The following is a 24,982-nucleotide window of genomic DNA, read 5'->3' as shown; positions in this document are numbered from 1 at the left end:
ATATACTCGGAATATACTGCTTCTTGAAAGCAGAACACTTTCTGGTTTTAAGTTCTACCATCACCAAGCTAAGTCAAATCACCAGTTTCTCTCTGTGGTAACCTGAAATATTGCCTGAAGTTGATGTTCTCTTCCTTGGTCTCATTTAATAAATACACAAGCACAGGCACATAACCTGGTAAGACTTTTTGATTCCGACCTATATGCTTACTGGTGTAGTCATGAAAGATCTGTTCGCATACCTGCAGTGGAATTAAGCATGACTTGCATTCAGTATTAACTGAACGGACAAACCTGTGGGAGCCGGCTCTGCTTGCATGACAGCATACTTCCAATATTTGTCTTAGTGAGAATCTGATAAGGGGTTGTAGCATCATCTGATTGCTTTAAACTTCTCTGGAATGACTGTATGGCTTCTTGGATTGGTTAGATCTCTGTAGTATGGGTGGTAGCCAGAAATGCAATTCATAGAAAGATGGACTGAAGCAGTTATTTATTTTCTATCTGTAAAATAAAGGACAAAGTACTAGAGAGGACTGCATTAGATACCTCATTATTTCTTTCCAATTATAAATACAAGGTTTATCCTGCATTTTTGAAGGGCTTTTAATTCAGTAATATTGCTAATTTGTAGTAGTACAAGAAAAACTGAAAAGTTACAGGAAAAATAATCTGCCTCCCGCAATCAGGATATTCACAAACTACATCTGTCAAATGTGCCTCTTCTGTTTCTGGAGTCCCCAGGGGCCAGTTAGCATGCAGTCCTGGGAAAATACATGGTTTTGAACAGTCCTGATGGTCCTAATCTACATTTCCTTCCAAATGATCTGAAAGGAAGAGGGAAAAATACTGGACTCCAGTTGTTGTGTGCTGTTTAGCATGAACAGTACGTGACTCTTCTGGGATGAATGCCAGAAACAGGGCTATTGGGAGTTGCTCTTTGCAGGTGTTACTGGGTCTGCTGCTTCTGAAACTTGAGGCAGGTGATCTTTATGTGGGCTAGCAATGTGAAAGAAGAGGTGGCATTTTAAAGGGAAAATATGCAAATAAGTCCAAATAAATTTTGGAAAAAAGGAGCTTGGCAGCAGAGAGAAGAAATGCTTGATTAACTTTCTTATACTCATGTGCCTTGAAGTAGCATATCTGATAGCACAGGCTGAAGTTATTGATCAGTATTTGTCAAAATACTCATCTCTGTACTCTTAACTTGAATTTTCTCTCACCTCACTAGCAACTCCAGTGTAAAAAATGTTAGGTTGTCATGCAGTACATCGTTTCTGTGGTATCCAGGGTATCACTCCCTTTCCTCTTCTTAGCAAAGAAGACAACTAATCCTCGACTTATACAGAGGTAGCCAGAATATACTGGACCTGGAACAAGTAAGTAAGCAGACTTTCTAATAACTTCTGATCATTTTGACCATGTTAATGCAGTCATGTAATTATTCCCGACTCAAGGACTTCCTTAATAATTGTTCTCTCTTACACAAAGAACATACAGAAAAATTTGGGCAGCCTGTAACAGTACAGAATACGTATAGCACCACTCTTTTTAAAGGGACCTGTAGTTGTGATAGTGGATGACGTTAGTTATTACTTCAATTAAGTTAATGAAGGAAATAAAATTACATGGCTTGAAGAAGAGAGTTGGGAGGAAAGGGGAAGGTACCAGGAAGAAAACCAGATGTTTCTGTTTTTAATGATCACAGGTATTCATTCTTGAACACAAGAGTATAGAACATACAAGGACAATGTGACTATATCCTCCTCCCAGAGCTGAGCAGGACTTCAGGTTTTTCTTTCACCATCCTTGGTTTCTCCATTTCTTCCTCTACGGTTTAGCAGATGTACTCTGAGTAGCTTCTTCCTTCCATTGAGCTTTCTTCTCCAAGTTTATGCTTGTAAGTGATTCATGCCTTTTTATAGCCTACAATATATGACAAAGAAGCAGAAGGTGTCACCCAAAGTACCACAGAAAACAATTGTGATGATATTTCTCAAAACAATTCACAAAACCACTGAATCAATTTTTTCAAAGTATCTGGCCAATCACAGAGAACTACCAAGGCACAGTTCTGTCAGCTTTAGTGACAGGAAGAGAGAAGGTTAAAATACAGCATCTAGAGATTAGTTTACATTTATCATTTCTCTGGGAATAAATTAAGCCCTTCTGTTAATGGCACTAGCAGATGTATTCTGGGCTTCTAGTCAATATTTAATATTAATCTCTGGTCCTCAGAAGTCAGAGACACTGGAAAAAAAGCAGAAGTTAAATAGATTCCAGCTGCTGTGAAAACAAGGGTCCCAAAGCATCTCTCCTCTTCCGGTGTTTGCATTCGTATTATGTAAACCTAAGAGGAAAATGTTCTGGGAATTACCAGTCATTGATTTCTTCTGCTAAGGCAAAAGAAAAACCTTTCCACTGATTTCAGAGTGATGAATCCTTTTCATTTTGATAGGCAAATGCTGACAAGTAGAAATTATACTTGACACTTAAATAATTTGCAGTGCTTTATTAACTAAGACTCAGTTAATAATGTTTCGCTAGTAACTTAGTTGTCAATAAAAAGAAGATTGGAACATGGTGATCAGAACGGCTGCAGAGAGAGGAAGCATACGCTATGGTTCTGTCTGTATAGATGCTTTAAGAAGTGCAGGGTTTTCAGCTTCTAGTCATTCTTAAAAGAATGTAGTGGACTGTGTTTCTGTTAGCCCTGTGCTTTTTTTTTTTTCCCACCCAAAGCAACATGACAATAAGCTGCATGCATTATATTCATGTTCTTTGACTTTGAGACTAATGATGCTGAGACTTCAGTGTGCAAAAAGTGCTCGTTTCTTTATAAAAATAACAAAGTTAATAGTTTACCAATTATGTTAAAAAGCACAAAATTAAAGCATGACTAACCCGTCCTTCACTTGGAATCTTAAACTTTACACTTCCTCACCTCGAATGATGCAAATTAAATCACAGACCTAGTTTTAGATACCTTTTAGATATCTACTTCTTAGATATCATGACAAATTATATATAAGTGAAAGACGCTTGGCATCTACAGGACATGGAAACTTTTCTATAATATAAACTGTTTTTTTTTTTTTTTTTTTCAAAAATTAGTTCCATCCTCAATAAAGAGAGACTTTACTACAATTAAAGGGCACAGAATTACTGCTGACCACCTCCCCACTGTTTACAAAGATTTTGAGATTTCTGTGTGTGAAGAAATACACCCATCTGCTGTTTCTATTATGTTGATTCTTTAAGCATTGCAGTGTGTAGAGAGGTGTTTGTAATAAATCCACAAAATGAATGGTGTATGGATCCTATAGGCCCAAGGAGCATTTACTTGCCTACCAGACTGTCAGAAGAGAAGGTTTTCTTTTTTTTCAAGTTCTTGCAGCCTGTCAGCAAAACTGAGGAATTAAATCAGTACAAGATAAGATTAAGTACTGCACTGAGGGGCAGGGGGGAAGGACTATTTTTGCTTATATGGTCTTAGCAGTGACATCACCCTTTTCTGACTTGGGAATTAATCAGTGAGGGTTAGGGAACAAGAAGGACAAACAGTACTAACAATCCAAATGAGTTTATATTGAGATTCATTTGCACTCACCAGCCAAAAATCTGTGCTTACCTGCTTCCCTCTGATCACCATCGCTATGCATCCCAGTATAGTCAAGGCAATCATTACATAGCTGACCTTCACGCGCAGTGTGGTCTGTGCTGCTCTGATTGCTTCAATCCTCAAGACATAATAATAAAAGAACAGACTCATTACTGGAGACCCAAATAAACCATTGGCTAGTTGTTTGATTTCTCCTGCCATGCTACCTGTATAATCTAGGTATGCACTCTGTGTATAATGCTAACAGTACTTGGCTCTTTCCACAAAAAAAAAAAAGAAAAAATTAAAAAGTTTTTAGAGGAATGGGAACATCTGATTCCTAGCTACTTTGGGATATACAAAATCATGGTAACAAAGGGCTTTCTCAAAGCTGGGAACAAACCCAACGTTTTAAAGTATTAAATTATTAGGGAATGCAAGGGAAAGAAGGCTGCAGTATTTAAGTATGTATGTTCACTGCAGGGAGGACAGGAAAAAGAGAGGGATACTTTTATTAGTACTAGTTTACTAACACTACCACTTCCTAAAGTCTGTGAAGACAGCAAGTGCCCTATCCATACTAGAACTTCAGTGTATTTTAGCACTGTAAAATATGCACGTTCCCTCAATAGCAGAAGCATGGTAAAAAACATTTGTCAGCAGGAATAAAATATGTTGTTTAACAGTCTGAGCTTCTTAGACATAGGGAAATACGTTCACAGCTTAACAGTTTTTTCTGCCTGAGGTTCAAAATGCTTTCATTTATGGTACCGTCTATTTTCCAAAGAAGGCTTCCTCTACTACAGCATTTGATAATGCTATTTTTAGATTTCACACTGGCTGCTAGACATAATACTCCTAGAAATTCTGGATAGGACATGGTAGAAGACCGTGGTTACAACTTCCCTTCTGCTAGGTGAAACAGACTTAAAGTAATCTGTTTTTGTAGGAAACTAGAGAGGCATGGAGGACTGTAAGCTTTCCAACATAGCTTTTGGACGGGTAACTCCTTTAAATCTTTTCCATATTTCAGTATGCTTATCCAGATGTACCAGTAGCTGTGCCACTCCTTTAGGAAACCTGTTGTCTTGTCTATGGTTATCTTTTAGAACACAGAAGTCCTCCACAAGAAGAATATCAGTTATTAAAGTCTTCCAACTGTACTGAAGATCATTCTACCAACCTGCACCTGAAATACTACAAATAAGAAGTTCATATAAGGAACGCCAATGAAGTGTAAAATTTCCAGATGTGTTTTCTAGTGACTTAGTCCTATGTATTTAATTCTCCTTGCAGAATTTAGAGCAGTTGACTTTCTTGTTGAGGAAGTCTAGTATTCTCACCGATTTAATTTGGCGTATTATAAAATTACAGGGGACTGGAGAAGCATTAACGTAACGGCACAAAAATGCATCACACAAGGTAATTATATGCTAAGCCTAACATGGATAATAGACTTAACAGAACTGGGAGGCTAATACTGTACACAAACACCAGTAAATATGTAAACATATCACATTTTAACCCTTATACTTGGAGGAAAAAGACACCAAGGGATCCACAATGGTTCAGCATGGTAAATCACGTAAGACCTGAGAATTAAAAACATTTTGGTCTTTTGAAGAGGAATGTGAGAGTGATTTGATCACCATTTCATAGTACTGATCCGAGAAAATTTCTAATCATAGAGAACGTGTCGATCTAGCATCAAGCTTATAATTTAGCTTCCAGGTTATTTGTTTTTGCAAATAATTTGGGATAAAAAACTTCGGTTCTTGGCTGCACTTAAGCTGAAATGCACAGATTTAAAAACTATTAGTTTTTATTTTTGAGTTACCTTGTGTGTGATAGACTATACAAGAGGAAAAAGTAGTTATCTGAATGCAATTTTCACTTAAAAATTAATTCAGTGGCTAAGATTAGCTTTTTTTTTGTTTAATAAATTATTTACTTTTAATGAACATAACTTGCAAGATATGGTTGTATCACATGCCCTTACACCCGAATCTTACGCAGTTTAGAGAAAAAACAAGCTTTTGTGTTTTTATAGTTGTTAACCGTCTTTTCAACTTTGGCTGAACTATTTCCCTAAACAAAACCACCGATTCAACCTGTGCACTTGCAAAAATGATCAGCTTTTATCAGAAGTTGGTTTGTCCTTTCAATAAAGCATGATTTTAGATGCACAGTCAATGCCTTCACTCAGTCTGATAACTCTGTTTTCTTAAAAACACTCATAACAGGTATTTTGTATGCAAAAATATAGGAATTGACATAATTTAATGTTTTAATGATTTAAAACTTTATTTCAAACTTTAATTTCAAGAAAAATGGTCCAAAACAAAACTGAATAATTTTCAACATTGTGATACATTTAGAAAAAGCTTAGATACATGGGTGTATTTTCAATCCCTATACTATGCATCCAAACAGAGTACCTTTAGACAGGAGCTACATAACTTGCTCACCTAAGTAATAAAAGATCGACTGAATCTTTTGAATAAATATATATACATAGAAACATTGGAAGTGTATTCTAAGAGATAACAACTATACTAACGCTAGAAATGTTTTTTAAACTAATAATTGCATTTTTTTTAAAACTTTTATCTTCATTTTAGATAGGCAAAATAGAACATCCAGTTTTATTTTCTACGTTGCACACAGGACAAAGCATTGGCATTCGTGTTTCACCAGCAATGGGGAAATTTTGACTATTTTTTTTTTTGCAAGGGAACCTTTCCACTATTTGTTAGTTTAAACGCCAAGAGTAAAGAAAGTTGTCCTCTGCCATCCAGATATTAATTAATAAATGTTTTAAAATGCATTTCAATTATTTTATGGCTATATCATGAAAATTTCATGCATTAGGCTTTGACATACTAAGAAAAACACTATGGAAAGCTCACGCCAATATTTACAAAAAACTTTTTTGATTGGAAGAATAAAGATTAATTGAAATGTGTTGTTTTTCTAATGAAACAACTGAGAGGTGCCGGCCATCCCTTCAGAAAAATCTAAATGCACATATATCAAAATAGAATTCCCCGGGTCATATAATCTTATCTACAAGGTGATAGAACAGTCACAGCAGCATAACAATTTTCAGCTGTGGAAACCCATTCCTGTTAAGAAAAGGTATTTATGAATTGCATTCAAGTAACATATTCCTGTGAAAATAATGCTTCTCTTACAGCTTCAAAACTGGCACTTACGAGACAGTCTCTGGTATATCCTCTGGTTTTTTGAAATGGCCTGCCCACAACAAACATTTTTTCTCCCAGTTTGTCGGCTTGTGTCCAGGTACCCTTAAAGCAGATCGACCTAAAATAAAATAAGGTAAACAAACAAAAAAATCCACAAAAAAATAGAAAGTCAGAAAAGTTGAATTGCCGCAGTTGTAATAAACCAGTTAGGTTGAGCAATGAAGTACAATTACTAGAGTAGGTTACAGAACAAAAATTTATCACATAGTCAGATTAATGAACTTCTAAATATGGATTAAACTGAGGTCATGGTAGGAAAGCCAAATCTTGCCCAAGGCAAGCTCTGAATATTTACAACTCTAAATTTATGGAACCTGCCCCATCATCTATGCTTCCTAAGCTGCTGTGATATAGTTTTCTACTACATTTAAATTAGTTTAAAGAAATTAAATGAAATGAAACTGTTGCAGAAAAGCCAATATGCTCCACCATAGCATAAGAGTATTTTAAGTTTTACATGGATGGTAGGATTTTATCTTATTTGGAGATATTAAAAACAAATTACTATAAATAAAGATAAGATTCTTAATTTTCAGTTCAGTCTTTCAACCTCCAAATACAAAATATTTAGAATAAAACAGGAAGGTTTTTCTATACATAACATTAAAATCTAGCATACAAAGTGCAAAAATAATCATTAAAACAACAATGGGATATGTTCTTCATGGATGTATGTTGCTTAGTGGATTCATAAATGAACTAGGAAGTAGTGTTGGATACACAGCTTCCTGACAACGCTATGTTATTGAGAAGATGGCTAAGGGTGAAGATCTGCAAGACTTCAGAATCCCAACTCAGTGAAATCCAGTGAAAATCCCTCCCATTTATGTAAGGAAGAAGCAATTCCAGTTCACATACAAAGGACAAACTCTAACCTAACCATTATTGCTGCAAAGTAAGTCCTTGGGGTTTCTAGGAGGTTTTGGGAAAAGTTCAGTAACAGAAAGGCAAAAGGCATTATTAGCAATGACAAGGAAATGAACGCAGACCAACACAATAGCTTTATTATGCCACTGTATGAAAAAGATGGCTCCAGCATTTTGAAAAGTGTGCAAGACGCTGATCCCTCATCTCAAAAACAGTCCAACTAGAATGGGCACAGAGAAAATTCTCAAGTGTGATCACAGCTATGGAATGGCCAACATGTAAGAAACAATGTAATAGACCGAGACCCTGCAGCCTGGAAAAGCACTAACTGAAAGCCCCTTCATCACAACGGAGGGTGCCAGAATTAACCTCACACTGAGAACACGGATTGGAATGACTGTCTGGAGGAAAACAGCGTGTACCAGGCTCAAAAACAAACACAAGCCTGTACTTATTTTCTCAAAGCACAGTTCAGCTGAGGAACTCCTTCCCAGAGGCTGTGGATGCTAAAAATAGATACAGCTTCAAGATACTGGGAAAATTTAGGAAAGAAAAATCCAACAAGGACCATTAAACAAAGACTTCACCTCTGGGACAGCAGTCTAGGGAAGAAACACTATGTTTGCCCTGTTTCTATATTACTTCTTAGAGCCTTGCTATTGATCACCATTCCTGTTAGTCCTCACAAAAATGTAAAGGCCCTCCTTCACTGGCCACTACTGGAGAGTGACACTGTTAAACAGACCTTTGGTCTTACTTAGTACAGCTGAGTTACTGATTTTATTTTCTTTTAACACAGATGTATGCAAAATGCTTCACATCTGTATGCTGCTTTTATCTTGCATCAACAGGCGAAGTAGGGAAACAGTTATAGAGGAGTCTGATTAGAGCCCCAAAACTGTGCTCTAATCAGTTACAAAATGTCTCAACACCCGAGCTTTACCTGACCAATTTCACCTTTAACACGAATTAAGCCAATGATCGAGACTGACTCTCTCCTGCTGGGCATGTTCACATTTGTGAACAGCTGGAGCTGGTTCTACTGTGGAAAACTGCAAAAGTATTTTAGCTAGTATAATATTCCTAAACACCCACAGCTTACATCGGGGCTGAACAGTCTGTTCTAGAGCACAGATAAGAGCCTCAGAGTGCAGGGCTGTACATCAAATACAATACTAATGACCTGCTACAAAGCAAAAGCTGTGTTATTGTCACGAGACAAAAAATTGCCCCCTGGCTTTGTTAAAAAACAAGATCTCATTGCTAATTGTAACATCCTTAACAGCCTAAAGATTAGAATTCCCTCTCACAAAATCAGGGATATTGGTATACATGTCTGCAAAACGCCTGTTCAGATGACTGCGGCCCGAGTACTTAAATATTTCAAAGCATGAAACGTGCCACGATCTTTATCAGAAACTTACTTCTTGGCTGAGGCGGACCTTCTTGGAGAGGTTTGCTGCAAAGCCTGTTTACCTTCAGATCTACTCCTCTAGTCAACCTCAGAATTGAGGGAATGTTTCTTTCCAGCAGTTTAATTGCCCTGTCTGGAAGAGAAAGCAGAAGAAGCAAAGGGGGTTAAATCTAACTCAGAATAGTAGAGAGTGAGAATGCTGGAAGTGGGATGTAGGAGGTTGTTTCTCCTCCCCACCTGCAGGGGAAAATCAGAAGTAAAAGAAGCGGGTACAAACCTAATACTGTGCAGATTTAGGCTACAGATTTGTAACTGCAGATTTAGGCAGATTTAGAAAGAAATTAAGGACAACTCCATAAACCATCGCTGGAGCTTACCTGTTAAGCACACGTAGGAAAACTGGACCGACAGATTATAGCCTGCGAGCAATTTCCAAGACGTGCTACAAACGTATCACCACTTCAAGGCACTTATCTATTCCTAGGCATCAGATACACTTCGGGCAGGGCTCTTTCAAGGGCTGTGCACCAGGATTTTGACAGCCTTGTCACATTGCAGAAGCAAGTCAGTGACTTGACGGGGGGCTACCACGGCAGAAGCCAGACCTCGCAGCGCTGAGATACTGCGCCGGGAGGCTTATAGAGGAAAACGTGCTGTTTTAATGGAAAAAACCTTTCAATTCACCATGTGGCGAGAAATTTCTGAGGGAAAAGAAATGAAGTTTTGGAGGATAAAGGGGTAGTAAATAAATTAATATATATATATATGTAAACGGTTTTTTTTTTTTTTAGTATTCTTTATGCTGGAAAATTTCTCAAGTATAGGAAAAAAAAATATTAAAAAGGCACCCTCAAAACCAAACCCGTTCCCAAGGTTTTCTGAGGAGAAAACACAAAACAAAAAGGCACCAACCTTCCCCCCCCCCCATCCCTTTTGACTTTTTAATCCAGCTCGGAGGCCCCCGGGCTTCAAGCTCCAGCACCCCCGGCGGCCGCCCCGCCCCACAGACCCCCCCTAGAGCCCCCCGACCCCCATCCCGGCTCCGGGCCCGCTGCAGGGCCGTGCACTCACCGGCTCGGCCCCACATGGCGCTGCCCGCAGCCCGCAGCGCGGCGCGGGGCCCCTCAATGTCACCCCCCCTCCCCCGTCCTCCTCCTCCTCCTCCCCCCTCCCTCCCTCCCCGTTCCCCGCTCCCCGTCCCCGCCCGGTGCCGCCCCGGCCCCGGCCCCCGCTCCGCCCTCGGCCTTGCCAATATGGCGGCGCCCAGCAGCGCGGCGGGCTGCGAGGACTTCGCCGAGTTCCAGGTAGCGAGAGCGGGGCGGGAGGGGGCCGGGCCGGGCCTGCGGGCCTCCTCCTCTCCCCGCCGGGGGTCGTCGCCACGCGTGGCCGCCCGGGATGCCCCCTCCGGTGCCCCCTCGGTCCCTCCTCGGTCTTCCCGGCCCTCGCTCGGGTCTCCCGGCGGCAGCCCCCGGCCGTGTGTGTGGGGCAGGCAGGGGGCGCAGCAGGCCGCTGGGACGCCCTGAGGGGCGCCCGCCTGCCCTTCGTGGCCCGGGCTGCATAAGCATTTATTTATTTATTTATTTATATTGTTATTTGATGCAGGAGTTGCTCAGGGTGATGAGGACGATCGACGACAGGATCGTCCACGAGCTGAACACTACGATTCCTACGGCCTCCTTCGTCGGGAAAGTCGACGCCAGCCAGACGTGTAAAGCGCTCTACCAGTCTGTAAGTGTCTGTTTCTTTAACCTCCGACTTATTTTCCGAGTTTTTGCTCTGTTCGTTAGCCGCTAAAGCTGCATGCCTCCTTTTCTAAGGAAAACACCCTTGATGCACCATGCTTTATGCATTCATAATGGCACGCCTGACTTCCCTACGTAGCTAAACCACACGCATGCGAAAGCTACTTCACTCTTAAACCATGCTGTGGACTTGCTTGTCCTGCAATACCAGTCCTTTGAGGTGTACTGCAGACACCCCACTTTCTTTTAAGAATGGGTGCTGGCGCACTTTTGTGGTCCAAAAGTCAAAGACTCTTATCGTGTATCTTTGACTTTTACCATCAGTCCACGTCGGTAACTACTGCTCAAAGCAACATTGCTTCTGTGTAGATTATAGAGTAAAAGGGAGTTCTGCAGGCATAGCAATGCCTTAACTTCAGAAAGTCTCTTAAATTTGTAACTCAGGTTGTAACTCAGAGCTTTTTTTTTTTTTTTTTTTTTTTTTCCCTTCGGTAGTTGACCTAGTTGTTGTGACTTTGTCTCATCCCCACTTAGCTGATGGAAGCTCACACCAACAGAGAGAGAATCATCAAAAACTGCATCGCTCAGACTTCCAGTGTAGTGAAAACTCTCAGAGAAGAGAGGGAAAAGGCACAAGATGACGTAGCGTTATTAAAGCAACTCAGGAAAGAGCAGACAAAGGTGAGTGGTGGGGATTTTGTGTGGTCACTTAGAAGTCAGAGTGAGTCTTTCCCAACTTGAAAGATATCCGTGATGGAGGGAACCTGAAGGGGGTTCTGACTTAAGTGTTGTCCTGGGTTCTTGTCAGATGGGTTTGTGAGTGGTATTTTCGCTGGCACTCAGAACAGAACTGCTTTTATCCTGTAAATTGAACATTTTTGGAGATTCTATTACACAAATGCATAGCAAAACATGCATGCTCTTCCAGAGTGGACTCTAACTTTCACTGACTAACGCCACTTAGTGTACAACTCAACTGGGGCTTGTTTATTCTCTTCAAAATGCCCAGAGGTTCCTTTTACCTTTTTTGAGATTTTGTGAAAAGTAGTCTATCTGCAAATGGTGGATGTGTGCCAAGATGCAAACACTAGAAGATAATGAAATGTCTTTCATGTTTGTCTCTTGCACCACACAGTTATACAGACTTAAAGCTGTCCCTATTCAACATCACCCTGAGAAGCATTATTCTTACTCAGTGTATTAACTGGAGTTCCTGTCCACTGTGAGGAGCTGTTAGTCAACCTTGAATTCCACTTAAGCCATTTTTTTTGTTGTTGTTTAGTGTTTAGCTTTTATGCTGTGAGAGTGATTTCTGGCTTTGCACAAGGAATTTTAATGTTCAAACCTTCTCAACCTTATGGCCTCTGGATGGAAAGCGAATTCACCAGAGGTGAATTAGATGGACTGTCAGAAGTGGAAAGAAGTGGTCTTTTGCAGAGCACTTGAATGCTGATGCAGTTGTAATCGAAGAGCTTTCTGGAGAGATGACTTGAGTTCAGGGGTTCACAAACTAGCTACTGATTTTCCCAGGCATTGAGCATGTTTGACATGCTCTCAGAGAAGTGCTCTGTTGTGAGCTCAGATTTAAAGAACCAAATGGCAGGCAAGTGGTTTTGTTCTTAAAGCCTAAGTTACAGAACTTCTAATAAGCATCCATATTACTTTTGGTCTACTGAAATGATAGCTGAATATTTCCTATAAGTTTTTTTCTTTTTTTTTCCAGAGTCAATTCTTTAAATCACTTAGTTACTGAGCCTGAAACCTACTGCTGAAACCAATAGGAGAATCTCAATGATAATGTTTAATAATTGGACGTGATTTCAAACGTTAAAAGAAATCTGTAATTTGGAAACATCCCAGAAGTCCTTTGATCAGATGACCTCAAATTTGCACTTGATTTTGAGAGTGGTTTCTTCTCCATTTCTACTTTTTTCTTTTCCTTCATCATGAGTTCATTTTTTTTTTTTTTTTTTTTTTTTTTTCTGGAACTCAAATAAGCTCTCTTGGGAGAATATGTCCTACAGTTAAGATTACTCATTTTAAATATATATTTGTTAGAAATACAGGTCTGTTCTTTATACTTTTTGCATACTGTTAATGCTACAAAATGGAGGACTTTGTATAAAGTTACTGCTTCTAGGTCACTGCTTAAAAAACCTTGGAACTGTGTGGGTCTAGCAGTCAATTCTTTCAGGTTACTTACATAAAACTATCATTTGATTATTGTATTAATTTGGTATCATCTTATTTCTTTTATATGAAATGTCATTTCTTTTATATGAAATGTCATAGCCACCCAAATTAATTCTCCAAGTTCAAAACATATAGCTTAACAAGTATTATCTTTATGAAGTGAATTAGTGGGGCCTGCTAAAAAACATTGGAGTATGTTTTTAGGAGGAGAGGGGAAAAAAATGCAAATTTAGAAACAAACAAACACCTGTATAGCCTTGTTGATTAACTCTGATTGCACTCCTGTTTGGGTCTGTAACCCTAAGCAACAGGCTGAATAGTAGTTTTGCTGAGGCTTGGTGTCAAAGCTGAGTTATGTGACGATGCTGGCAACTGTAAACCTATTCATATATTCCAGCAGGAAAAGCCCTTCTTTGAAATGTTCAAGATCTCCAGTTGTTTTATAGAGACTAATGCTGGTCATCTAGCAACCCTGTTAATGCTGGGTTATTATTTCAAACAGTTTGGAGTCCTTTTGAGTAGGTAAAAGCTCATCCAACACCTATATAAACTGTGTGTGTCTGGACATCCTGCTTGGAGTTTTTTTTTTTTTTTTTTAATGTAATTGCCCTCTTGGTTTGTATTTGTTCACCAGCTCTTGAATTAGAGCCACATACTTAAAATTTATTCATTGTAGAGTCTAAAACTCCAACAAAAATAAATCCCAAACATAGGCATAAATGGCAGTTGGGCTTTAAGTCCTCTACTACTGCTCCTGGAATGTGTGGCAGGGTCAAATTCCCACAGGTCATCTGAACGCAGCTGTCACGAGTGCCCCTTGGAGTTACTAACAGAGGTGAAAAAAAGTTCTCATGGATTGAGCGAGTGCTCAAGTACTGCTTATTGTGGCATTTCTTGGATCTATGTAAATCTGATTTGTCCTACTGTGATCACGTACCATAGTAAATGGTTCAGAGAACATGAACATATATGATCTGTTCTTGTAGATCCTTTTTTGGTCAGTACACAGAGTAGACGGCAAAGAAAGCAGAGGGGGTGTCTTCGTGATCTTAATCCTAAATCAAGAATCTGATTGATTTCCGTCATAGTTTTGTTGCCAGCTGTCCTATTTGACTCTAATAATGCATGTGTGGAAGAATGAGAACTCCAGCCTGCAAAGCTAACCCTAGCACTACCATTCCCTGTGCTGAGTGCTTGAATTTGGCATCGTTATTTTTGTTGGTGAAGCCGTGAAGGTTAATCAGCTAAATGCTGGCAAGTCTTGATGGGCAATATTTAAAAGTGGAGAATTAGTAACCAGTAGCTATTTCTGCAAGGCTTGCATTGCAAGTCTGCCTTCACAGTGCATCTTGTGGACAACTCTAGCATACCCAAAGCATTGGCTGAATGGAGGGACCAGGCTTTCAGGATGACCGCCTTCAGTTTGTACCATTGGATGGGATGCACACCTGGTACTGGCTTTAACCTGTTTCTTTGTCTATTATTCTCTGCAGTTGAAATTGATGCAGTCGGAGCTGAACGTCGAAGAAGTGGTAAACGACAGAAGTTGGAAGGTACTCAGTCATTTACCAAAGTGGTGTTGTTCTTTGCCGTGGGTTTGAACTGTCCTGCGCTGCAGGTGTGGGACTGATGCCTTAGGAGGCAGGTGGACTAGAGATAGGTGAGGGCAGCACTGGGGAAAGTAGGGAAAGCGCTCAGTCATTTTCCTATTTGTACAAGCAGACACCAAAGCTTCTCAGTTGCACTGTGAAGGGAAGAAATGTGGCTGGTTCAGTGGGGAGGAGGGACTGTGAAGTACTCCCTGCATATTCTCTTGCTGCAGCATTTCACTTCTAGCATGATTTTGTGCTTTGTCCTAGCTTTCTAGAGTTCTCAATTCTGCATAAGTAACCTCGTTCCCTTGCTAAATGTAAAAGATTTTTTTGCAGAGAGCTAACACTTGCCGCAGCTCCTTTCTTAATCTCTGCTTTAGGATTTTAGCCCTGAAGTTTGCATCAGGATAAATGCAATAGAGCTTTAAGTCTTGGGTGTTCTTGGAGGTCTAGTCACCGTAATGGAGCACCATGGAGACTGAACAGATGAGTGTTTAAAGGGTTTCCCAGTCAATACTGAATGGAAAAAGCTAAAAGAGAAAAAGCTAGTCATGCCCTTAATTAATTAGTGCATTAAGTTTAATGAATTTAGAGCCAGTTTGGATAAAACTCAGAAATGCTCTGTCTTTAACAACGCACTACAGGCCACCAGTGGCGAACATTTCATGGCAACTCTACTGTCAGTTTTATTTTAAAAAGGCGTAGGGTGAATTGGGTTCCAAAATAACACATTTGCATTAGTCTCTATATATCACCTTTATCAGCAGAGTGTTTTGTATTACTACATAAGACATCAAAATCAAACTTTTACATAGCAACATGCATTTTAGGGTATCTTGGACAGTGTTTTTTTGTCTGAAAAAAGTAATACTTCACAGGTAGACTATAGGAGTTAATTGGACTGAGCAACACACTGAGATCTGTGGGTAGATGATCCTAAAAGTAGGAGGCAGTGTTAGTAAGATGGTAATATTGATCTTTCATGGTCTAAAGAGATACTGATAATGATGCTTTCAAAGTTTGCGTGATAGCAAGCTGGAAATTGAATTTTTTTTTTTTTTTTGGTATGTTGTTTGATGTGAGAGAGCTGGCCTTACAGTGGCTTAAAGTGTATTTCCAGTACCCTTTATGACAGTCATATTAAATGACTTGTACAGAAGCGGAACAATCTTCCTAGTATTAAAATGCTTCTGAATAGGAAATTTTTTGTTGACTGTTGATTTCTGCTGTTTCCTTCTATCAGTTACCTGATTTCAGGTCTTTACATGCTCCTAACTCATCCAGAGCTTTGCATTGCATGTGGGAATGTAGTGAGACAGGCTGTGTGTGCATGTGAAATAAATTATATCACAACTTCCATTTTTTCTTTAATGTGAATTAGTTTGTAATGTGTCTTTCTTAAAGTGAACCAAATTTGATGATAAGTCAAAGATTACTTAAAAATTGTTAGGTATAAATGCATAACTAAGGCATGCTGCACACCTCGCTTTTGTTGAAGTTTGCCATTGGTGCTGAATAAGGAGATCAGTTGCAAAAGTAGACAATTCTAGGAAGATAAACTTTCAAATAACATTTTAAATAAAACACGTTACTTCCCCAAGATGACAAGAGTAGTCACTTAGCATGTGAAGCCTAAGGGAGACTTAACACAACTTGACATCCTCAACATCAAAGGCGTTTGGAGATCTGAAAAGTACCTGGATACCCTGGCAAAATACATCGTTGTGGGAGTGCTGCTGGTGGACCTAATAACCACCAGTGCCTCAGCTTGGTGCTAGGTGGAGCTCGTGCTACACTCCAGGACGTGTGCGGGATAGTTTGGCGCCAAAACTTTAAATAACTAAATCCTGTGAAAACAGCCCCAGTAACTTTGGTGTGAGTCTGTGTGTGGTGCTTTTGATTAAAACTGCTGTAATTTAATGACTGGCCCACATCAGGTTAAGCAGGCTGTTTGACGAGGCTTGCAAGTTTGAGCTAAATGAAAATGATCTTCAGGTTTTGGCTCTGTGATAAATTTTACCCAGAGAAAGGTGAATGCGGCGAGAGCAGCGTGCCCTTTCTGAGGGGATGCTGGCAACATCAGCATCCCCAGTCAAATAATTAAAAACAAGACCACTGCTTCCAAGAACACATACTTGCACTTCTTTTTAGCTGTCCCAACAATGTAAAGTGTGTTTGCTCAGGAAAGAGAAGAACGCGATGTCCCAGTTTCAATGCCACAGTGAACTTAACAAAACACAGCTGGTCAGGATCCTTCTGCTGGTCTTTTCCCTCCCTCTTTAGAACAGCAACAACAAAATCTCCCACCAACCAATCAACCAAAAGCTTCAGCATCCTTGATAGTGACAGACCACCGGGATTATGTCTGCCCTATCTGAGGGAGAATACTCTTAGTGCTGTGCAGTCAGTCCCCCAGCACCAGGCTGCAAGCTTTGGATTCAGTAAAGCCAGGAGAGAAAGTGAATGGAGACAGATGCCTTGGTAAGTACCATTTATTGGTACAGCAGGGCTGGGCACCTCAGAGTGGGTGCTACAGGAGGAGACAGTTGCCTGAACTAGCTCTGAAGATCAGGTCATCCCATACACATGGACTTACTCACTTTTGCTCTTCTGTTTTGCTGTCTCAGGTATTTAATGAACGTTGCCGAATTCATTACAAGCCTCCGAAGAGTCAATGATGTTAAGTACTTTCCATCAAGGTGGTCCATAACCAAGAGAGCCAAACTGGAAAGAGACCTTGGGCGAGCTGAACTGGGACCCTCCAGAGCCAGGAGAACCCAGTCCCGTTTTGTTTTGGACCTACTCTAGCTGGAATCTCAATTTAAATAATTCTCCTCTAATTAAGAGAAAACAACTCATCTTTTGTACAAAATATGTGAACAAATGAGTTTTATAGTATTAAAATAATTTTCAAATGGAATGTGGTATCTTTCTTAAACTTCAAAGCTTCAGGAGCCCAAGAGGGGAAGAAAGTGTTGGGCTTTTGTTTGTTTTTTAAAAAAAACAAACAAACAACTCTGAGCAGTGTGGACAGGGTTTTCCCAGAACTGGTGCTTGGTAAGCAGTCATTGAACATGGTGCAAAAATTCACAAGGAAATAAACATTGCAGAATGATAAGCAACCATAGTTTCAGCACTCATCAAAGTAAGAAGCCACCAGCCTTCTTTTGAACTACTCAACACTAGCAACATTGATTCAAACCCTGCCTGTGGATACAAGTTTCCTTTGACTTCCCTAATGCTGACAGGCAGCATCTGTTGCAGCTGCTGTTGCACCTTTGTTACCATGCTCTGGATTTTTTTTTTTTTAAACACAGAATGTGGTGTTGATTAAAACTACTTTGTGTTGGAAATGAAAACATATATTTGAACAGCATTTAGGAAGGAGACAGCTAACTCTAGTGTCCCTATTCCACCCCTTTTTCTAAAAAATTAGTTCTGTAGGTGAATTATATCTAGAGAAAATAGCTGTGCATACCTGATACTGCTGAATCTGCTTTTTGTATTGTATTTAGAAAGCTTTAAATATAACACCCCTGCAGTAGTACAGCAAAGAAAGCATCATTTAAAACTGGAAAAATATGACTAAAGTGAAATTGCTGTGATTATATCTTTATTTTTTACTTTATTTATTTATTTATTTTTACTAACTCTGACTGACAAGTCAAATGGAGTGCTTGCTTACCAGCTGTTTCTGTTAGAGTAATAATGCTTAAAAAAAAAACAACATTGATCAGAGCCTTAAAAGTACAGGCACCATCTCGCAAACACTTTGGAATTCAGTTACACTACTGAAATGACTGCGTAGTCTCATGTCCTTAAAAGCTTTGCACATAGGGTGAGTAGGAAGTAGCTGGAGGAATGTCTTTGTGTCACTGAAAATTGCAAAGAACTTTGTAGTATCATCTCCATAGTCATTTGTCCAGTAGAGATCCTTAGACTACATGGTCACCTTTGTTTTTTTAGACAACGTGGTGGTTGTGGTGTCATTTAGACACACTTTTTTTTTTTGAGAATGAAGTAGAAATCTATTTTAATTCTTTAAGGGTGTAAATCCTAATATTGAAACACTTTTTTTCTTAAAAAACAAACAAACAAACAAACAAAAAACCTTAAGGTATTGTAACTGCTCTAAGCAGAGCTTTACTCTGATTGAATGAAGCTCTCATTTCCCTCTTGAAGTATTCATTGTTTTTCTGCAAGTATGAAAGCAAGGGGAAAAAAAGTTTGCTATTACACTGATAAATCCTTATTAGTGTTTATTCTTTAATATTAAAGCAAAGTGGAAGTCGAGTACTTCTCAGAACTGTGGGCTGAATTGCCAGTAACCTGATTTCCACAGGAGATGGTCCGTTAATCAAATGCTGAGAATAGTTAGTTTTAATTTCAAAGTCACTGCTCTAAGGCTGGCACCTAATGTAAGTGCCTAAAATATTTGTTCTCTCCAGGGTCTGGGTCTACAGCTGCAGTCCTTTTAAGCCAGTTGTATGATACAAATTTCTGCCAGTGCGTATAAGGTAGCATTAATATCTCTGAAATAATTAAACTTTTGTTGTATATCAGTAGAAACTCGAGATTCTAATGGGAATTAATCACTGTCTTCCTTTATCCATCCAGATGTCTGCTCAACAGTTGTGTGAGAACTTCAGCTAAGCAGATGCTGTGAAAAGTGACCTGTATGGATGGGATACATTTGTAGGACTTTTTTTTGGGGGGAGGGTGGGAGGGAGGGGGTTGTTTATTTGTTTGTGTTTCTGGTAGTGCAGCTTAGCATTAATTGGGAGAGATCTAAGGGAAAAAAAAAGCAACCTCTAATGCAATTTTTCATTTGAATATAAAGCTAAGCAAGTAGATCTATATAAGCCTGTATATGGTAAAGGTTCTGAACCCTAAAAAGATTTTTAAGTCCCTGTTTGGTGCTCTCCAGTTATTTACAGCTTGTCACATACAAAGGGTTGTACTAAAAAGTTGAATTACTCTATTTGGTCTGCTCTGAGTGCAGAGGGCTATCTCTTACAGCATATGGCAAATGGCATGGATCAGAGGCTGTTTGAATGCTCTTGAGCTTAGTGGAACACTAAGGTGAGTAACTGGAATTGCATGTCATGCTTTGGGGCATGGGAAAGGAGGAAAAGCTTTACCATCTTTTGATAGTTAAGATCTGTCATAAAATCATAGAATGGTTTGGGTTGGAAGGCACCTTAAAGATCATCTAATTCCATCCCCCCTGCCATGGGCAGGGACACCTACCACCAGACAGGCTGCCCAAAGCCCCATCCGGCCTGGCCTTGAACACCTCCGGGATGGGGCATCCACAGCTTCTCTGGGCAACCTGTTCCAGGGCCTCACCACCCTTGTAGTAAAGAATTACCCCCTTACATGTAATCTAAACCTACCCTCTTTTAGTTTAAATCTGGTACTCCTTGTCCCATCACTACACTCCCTGACAAAAAGTCCCTTCCCAGCTTTCTTGCAGGCACCCTTTAGGTACTGGAAGGCTGCTATAAGGTCTCCCTGCAGCATTCTCTTCTCTGACTCCAACAACCCCAACTCCCTCAGCCTGTCTTCATAGGAAAGGTGCTCCAGCCCCTTGATAATCTTTGTGGCCTTCTTCTGGACATGTCCTAATAGCTCCATGTCCTTGTGCTGGGGGCCCCAGAGCTGAACACAGCCCTCCAGGTGGGGTCTCACGAGAGCAGAGCAGAGGGGGAGGATCACCTCCCTCAACTTGCTGGCCACACTGCTTTTAATGTAGCCCAGGACATGGTTGGCTTTCTGGGCTGCAGGTGCACACGTGCTGTCTGTGAGGTGGGATGTTTTGTGGTGGAATATAAGCAGTACTGGTGTGAGCTGTGGGCCACGCTAAATGAGTGTAGATAAAATACTGTCTGTATCTAGTGACTCCTCTTCATTCTGGGATCTTGCTTGGTCTGCGATTGAATTCTCTTTCAACTTTGCCATCAAGGTAGGCACAAAATTACTGGGCCTCTTGACGTCACGTGTATCAAACACTGGACCCAACAAATACTTGCAAGTAAAAGCACTTTAATGAGAAGCTGTGATGATGCCAACTAGATCCTCAGTCAGCAGATGGAGGACTGCTTTCCTTTCACAGCTGATGATATTTGGTGCAGACCATGTGTCATTTCATCCAGTCAAGATTAGTCATGTCTTATCACCGTGCAACCACAGGACTGACATACTCCCTTAGATGTCCCTATCATTTCTATGGAGATGGCTTCATTTCTTTTTTAAAATAACTCATAAATACCTAATCCTAGGGTTTAGATTCTTTTTTTGTTGTTGTTGTTACTGTACTGTTACTTTTATTGACTACAGCTTCTGTTTACTACTTAAAATTGCTTGCATAGAACCAGAGAGTAGTGGTGTACATGCTGCAAAGTTTTTTCTTCGTTAGCTGAATAAGTAGAAGATGCTACCCAGCTTTAAAGTTATATAGAACAGTATTGCTGTTCTTCCAGCACAGATTCTCAAAGCTTACAGCAGAACATTTACGTGAAGAAAAACTGCAGTCTGGGCAAATGCTGAGCATGGGCTGGAATGGTATGTAACATCAAACGTGTCACATACGCTAAAGTGGAGATGTGGTCAAAATTGTCAATGTTCTGCAAGAGATGTAATGAGGATGGCTTTTTTTTTTCAAGGCAGCATTCCAAATGCTGTTTCATCGCATCCAAAGCTTCATGGAGAGAGGTTTAGATTGCCTTGGATAGCCCGTTGCCGCTGATTAACAAGTTTGTGAAATGTCAGCATTTAAAAATGACTTAGTGAGCTACATGTGCAAGAATAGAGCACTGCATGCCAGTGTTAGATGTACCACTGCATTTTGAGACAAAATTTTTGAAGTCAAAACCCAACAAACCCAGAAATGTGGAGTCCAATGAATGACTTCCACACAACATCAGTGTCTTTAGTTTCACTCCTACAGTCTTCCTGAGGTTATAATGTAACTCTTCTGGTCTTTGTACTCAGTGCATTTCTTACTAATCAGAAGCAAGAGTTCTTCAGAAGGGTTGTGTTGCTTTGGGAACCGTATCAGAATATCTTCCAAGGGCATTAGTGAGATCTGCGTCCTGGTGAGTGGAGAAATTTCTAAACTGGCTTTGTTTAGCCCAGGTGCTGTGCTGTTATTGGATGTACTCTGTGACTTGTGGCCTCAGCGTGGTGAGCTGGCTCTCCCAGTTAGCTAGCTCATCTGTCTTGCTGTGTGAATAAGACACGTGGTAGGAATGTGGCAGAAGATGATCAGTGCTTGAGTGAATCAGCAATGTCTTGTACAGATGAAAGAGGCTGAGCTCATTGGCTTGAATTGTCGTTCCCTCTATGAACGGGGCTGTGAGGATCTCCTCATCTGGTGTGATGAATTCAGAGAAAATGGGAAACTTCCAATACCCGCCACTCCCTTTATTCCTAAGAACTGTGAATGTTTTTCACTTTGTTCAGGAAGTGGTATTAGGACAGCAGTTTTTCCTCATATGGCTTTCATCCAGTTACATAACAGTTCTGGAGAATTCTGCAACATCCTTATCTGTAACACGCCCCTATCTCGATCTGTGTACCATTGGATTTAGTCCTGTCAGCCCTAGTTTCTCAATCTCAAGCTCTTTGTGCCAAGAAAAGCTCTTTTCAAGTCTCTTTTGGCCTTGAAGTTAGACATGAAGTATGTGTTTGCAGTCTGTTGCATTGCTTGTTACCTGTGAGGAGGTCAATAAGCAGGAAACTGACACCAGAGTTTCAAGAAAAGCATAAATAGTACCACATATTGAATCTTTATCTTGATTGTCTGAATGCAACTAACTACAGGTTTGATAGGAAAGGAACAGAATTAACTAACTTGCAGTATTTACCTGAGCCAAGGACTTAATTTTTTCCCCTTCTGAATTTTGCCTCTGCATCTTTCTGGTCAGGCAGAAGTATGTAATGTCACTGCATGTAAAACAAAATCTGTTCCTCTTTCTCACCTGGAAGGATATTGAGACAATACAATTTCAAGTAGAATGGGGCCTGCACTAAGGAAATTGCTGAACGCTTTCTTCTGATATTAAATGTGTTGGGAAATGCTGGGTGTGGTTTTGATGCATTTCATGAGTGTATGGACTAGTCATCTACATGTGGGTGGAGAGACGAGAGGTTCTAGTTTCAGCCCTAACCAACTATCTTAAGGTATGGATGGCGGGAGAATATCGTTTACTTTTCTAACTGACATGGAGACTTTATTCACATAAGATTTTAATGTGCTCTTTATAGTTGCTATTAATATCATTAGTGCTTTACATGGATTTTTGCCCCTGTTCTCAGCATTTTTCTCCTCCTCCACTTTGGTAGTGGTAGGTTCCATATGTTAAAAGTCATATGATCCCATGACACATGTGTCTGTGTATATATACGAGGTGCCGGGTGACTCTTCTCAGACTGCTCTGGACTTCCCTCCTCAGAACCACCCATCATTTCGGAGATGTTGCCTGTCATGACTGGGGGCTTATCTGAAACTAAGCCTGCTACTCCAGAAGTCCAGCATATTGTTGACCAGGTGAGTTGCAACCTATCTAAAGATGAAGTCTGTGTGAAGGGTGAATGTTGTGCGAAGGCTGGGAGACCAGGTGGTGATGCTGAGTGTTGAAAGTGAAGAAAATGCCCTTGCCAGGAAGTATTTTTCTCAGCGTTCTGCGTGGGCACTGTGCAAGTAAGACAAACCCAAATCACTTCTGTGTTTCATCCTTGTCCATAGGCAGGCATAGTACTGGCTACCTTCACTTAATCTTTGAGTACAGTTAAAAGACCAACTCTACTGTTCTTGCACTGATGTCAATATATCTGAAGGGAGAAGATTTTACCTGACTGAATTAATTCAAAAGGTGATTAATTCAAAATTAATCACTGAAGGATGTGGACAGGACAAGCCATGTGCAGTGTATGTGGGAAAAAAAAAACTATATGCAGGACACGGCATAACTAAATAGCCGTGTAACTAAATTTCCTGGCATCTAGTGCTTTCTAGAGATAACAGCTGTGGTGCAGGGGCTGCTATTGAGCCCGCAGGGCAAGGCAAGCTTGGCACAAGGTGGACAGGGTGAGAGCAGTTGCCAAACCTCTTCTGAGTTTCCAAAGTGAGTAGTTACAGGCAGTGAGTGGTGCCTTCCTGGAAGCACCAGTGTTGACAACACCTCTGGAGATGCTCTCTAATGCTCTGTGGTGCAGCAACTCTAAAACGTAGAGAGCACCCATTGAGGAGCAGGAGGGGGGCAATGTGGCATGGGAAAGCTCCTTTCATACCTCCCATCTGGTGTTCCAAGCCATCCTAGCAATCTCCTTCACCTTCACAACTCTGAAGGGTCGAGCTCTTCCTTCTTTGGCACCTGTACAAAGTATAGTTTATGCCCTACTTGAGGAAACAGAAGAAGTAGTGGGGCTGAAGATGTTGGCTGACACTGCTGCACACTGCTGCATGCACAGGGCTCCAAGCTCTCCTTTGCTGTGCCATAGTGGACAGCATTTCCACCAGCACTGTTTTGTGTTTCCTGTGAGCCTGTAGGCTAACAGCAGGCAATGAGGGAGCCAGACTAAGGTGAGCTGGGTTGTTTGTGTGGAGAGGCATTGCAACCAGGAGATCCCTGTAAAACAGGCAGACTGGGGCTGTCATTGTAGTTGTACATATAGATGGGGGAGAGTTGGTGTGTGTGCTGGTGGCTGATGCTAACAGGCTAGTCAGAGGAGAGAGAGTTTGCAGAACAGGAGGGAAAAGGGTTATCTAAATTTGTCTGTGGGACATGGATTTAATTGCTCAGGAGCAGGATTACTGTTCCTCCTATGCTGACAGATGTGGTTTAGCAAGCAGCACTTGCATAGATCACGAACTCCTTTTTACGCACAGAGAGAAGACCACAGACAGATGAAGACCATAGAATGATGCCAGGGTTTGTGGTACCTTTGTGTATTTGCAATTGTGGTTTCTTCATGTGTAAGACAGGGAGGGCAATGTCTCCAGACAGCTGAAGGCTGTGAGGTTTCACCAATGGGTGTGTTAAATGTGTTAAAGGCCTTCTTCGAACAGTGCTAGGGCACTGTAGCATACCAGAGCTGTGTTTTTAATGCTGGGCTGTGCTATGGGTGATCAAAATCCTACCCTATTGCAGTGCACAGCAGGTATGAAACCTTGTGCCTGGTGGTCAGTGGGCAACAAATGCACCTTAAAATGTAAAAGTTTGTTTCAATCTGTGCTAGTGTTCACAAAATCCTGGACAAATTCAGAATCTGAAATGTGAATGTAGTGGCATTCGGTTTGATTC

General features: G+C 40.5%; 3 protein-coding genes across 6 annotated transcripts in view; 2 read left to right on the top strand and 1 right to left on the bottom strand.

Moving 5' to 3' along the window:
• Positions 1-476: 476 nt before the first annotated feature.
• FAM162A (family with sequence similarity 162 member A) lies at positions 477-10,308 on the bottom strand. The gene is made up of 5 exons (XM_084501312.1): positions 10,220-10,308; positions 9,159-9,281; positions 6,817-6,925; positions 3,632-3,740; positions 477-1,926 (listed from the first exon to the last, which is right to left on the bottom strand). The coding sequence occupies exons 1-5, from the start codon at positions 10,233-10,235 to the stop codon at positions 1,831-1,833; spliced, it is 453 nt and encodes a 150-aa protein (XP_084357438.1). The 5' UTR covers positions 10,236-10,308; the 3' UTR covers positions 477-1,830.
• A 31-nt stretch (positions 10,309-10,339) lies between these two features.
• The window catches only part of MIX23 (mitochondrial matrix import factor 23), an 18,598-nt gene continuing 3,955 nt past the window's right edge, over positions 10,340-24,982 (top strand). Inside the window, exons 1-5 of one of the 4 annotated variants that reach the window (XM_084501281.1) lie at positions 10,340-10,452; positions 10,751-10,876; positions 11,425-11,571; positions 14,577-14,636; positions 17,303-17,595. In XM_084501281.1, the coding sequence (XP_084357407.1) occupies positions 10,402-10,452; positions 10,751-10,876; positions 11,425-11,571; positions 14,577-14,636; positions 17,303-17,353 (435 nt within the window). In that variant the 5' untranslated portion in view covers positions 10,340-10,401 and the 3' untranslated portion in view covers positions 17,354-17,595. Of the gene's footprint in view, positions 10,453-10,528; positions 10,625-10,750; positions 10,877-11,424; positions 11,572-14,576; positions 14,637-17,302; positions 17,596-24,982 lie in introns of those variants that run through there. The other 3 variants (XM_084501280.1, XM_084501279.1, XM_084501278.1) reach the window with 3 other exon arrangements.
• Positions 23,107-24,982, top strand: part of LOC311425467 (cystatin-A-like) — a 16,836-nt gene continuing 14,960 nt past the window's right edge. Inside the window, exon 1 of the mRNA XM_084501350.1 lies at positions 23,107-23,226. Coding sequence (XP_084357476.1) covers positions 23,152-23,226 — 75 coding nt within the window. The 5' untranslated portion in view covers positions 23,107-23,151. The remainder of the gene's footprint in view (positions 23,227-24,982) is intronic.

This window comes from Aythya ferina, assembly GCF_964211825.1.
Source record: "Aythya ferina genome assembly, chromosome: 1".
NCBI classification, from domain to species: domain Eukaryota; kingdom Metazoa; phylum Chordata; class Aves; order Anseriformes; family Anatidae; genus Aythya; species Aythya ferina.
This window is presented reverse-complemented; position numbering and strand designations above follow the sequence as displayed.

Coding starts and splice junctions, on each gene's coding strand:
- FAM162A (XM_084501312.1), bottom strand. Junction 3,741..6,816: donor GATATACCAGAGACTGTCTC/GTAAGTGCCAGT, acceptor TTATGTCTTGAG/GATTGAAGCAATCAGAGCAG. Junction 1,927..3,631: donor TGGTGATCAGAGGGAAGCAG/GTAAGCACAGAT, acceptor CATATATTGTAG/GCTATAAAAAGGCATGAATC.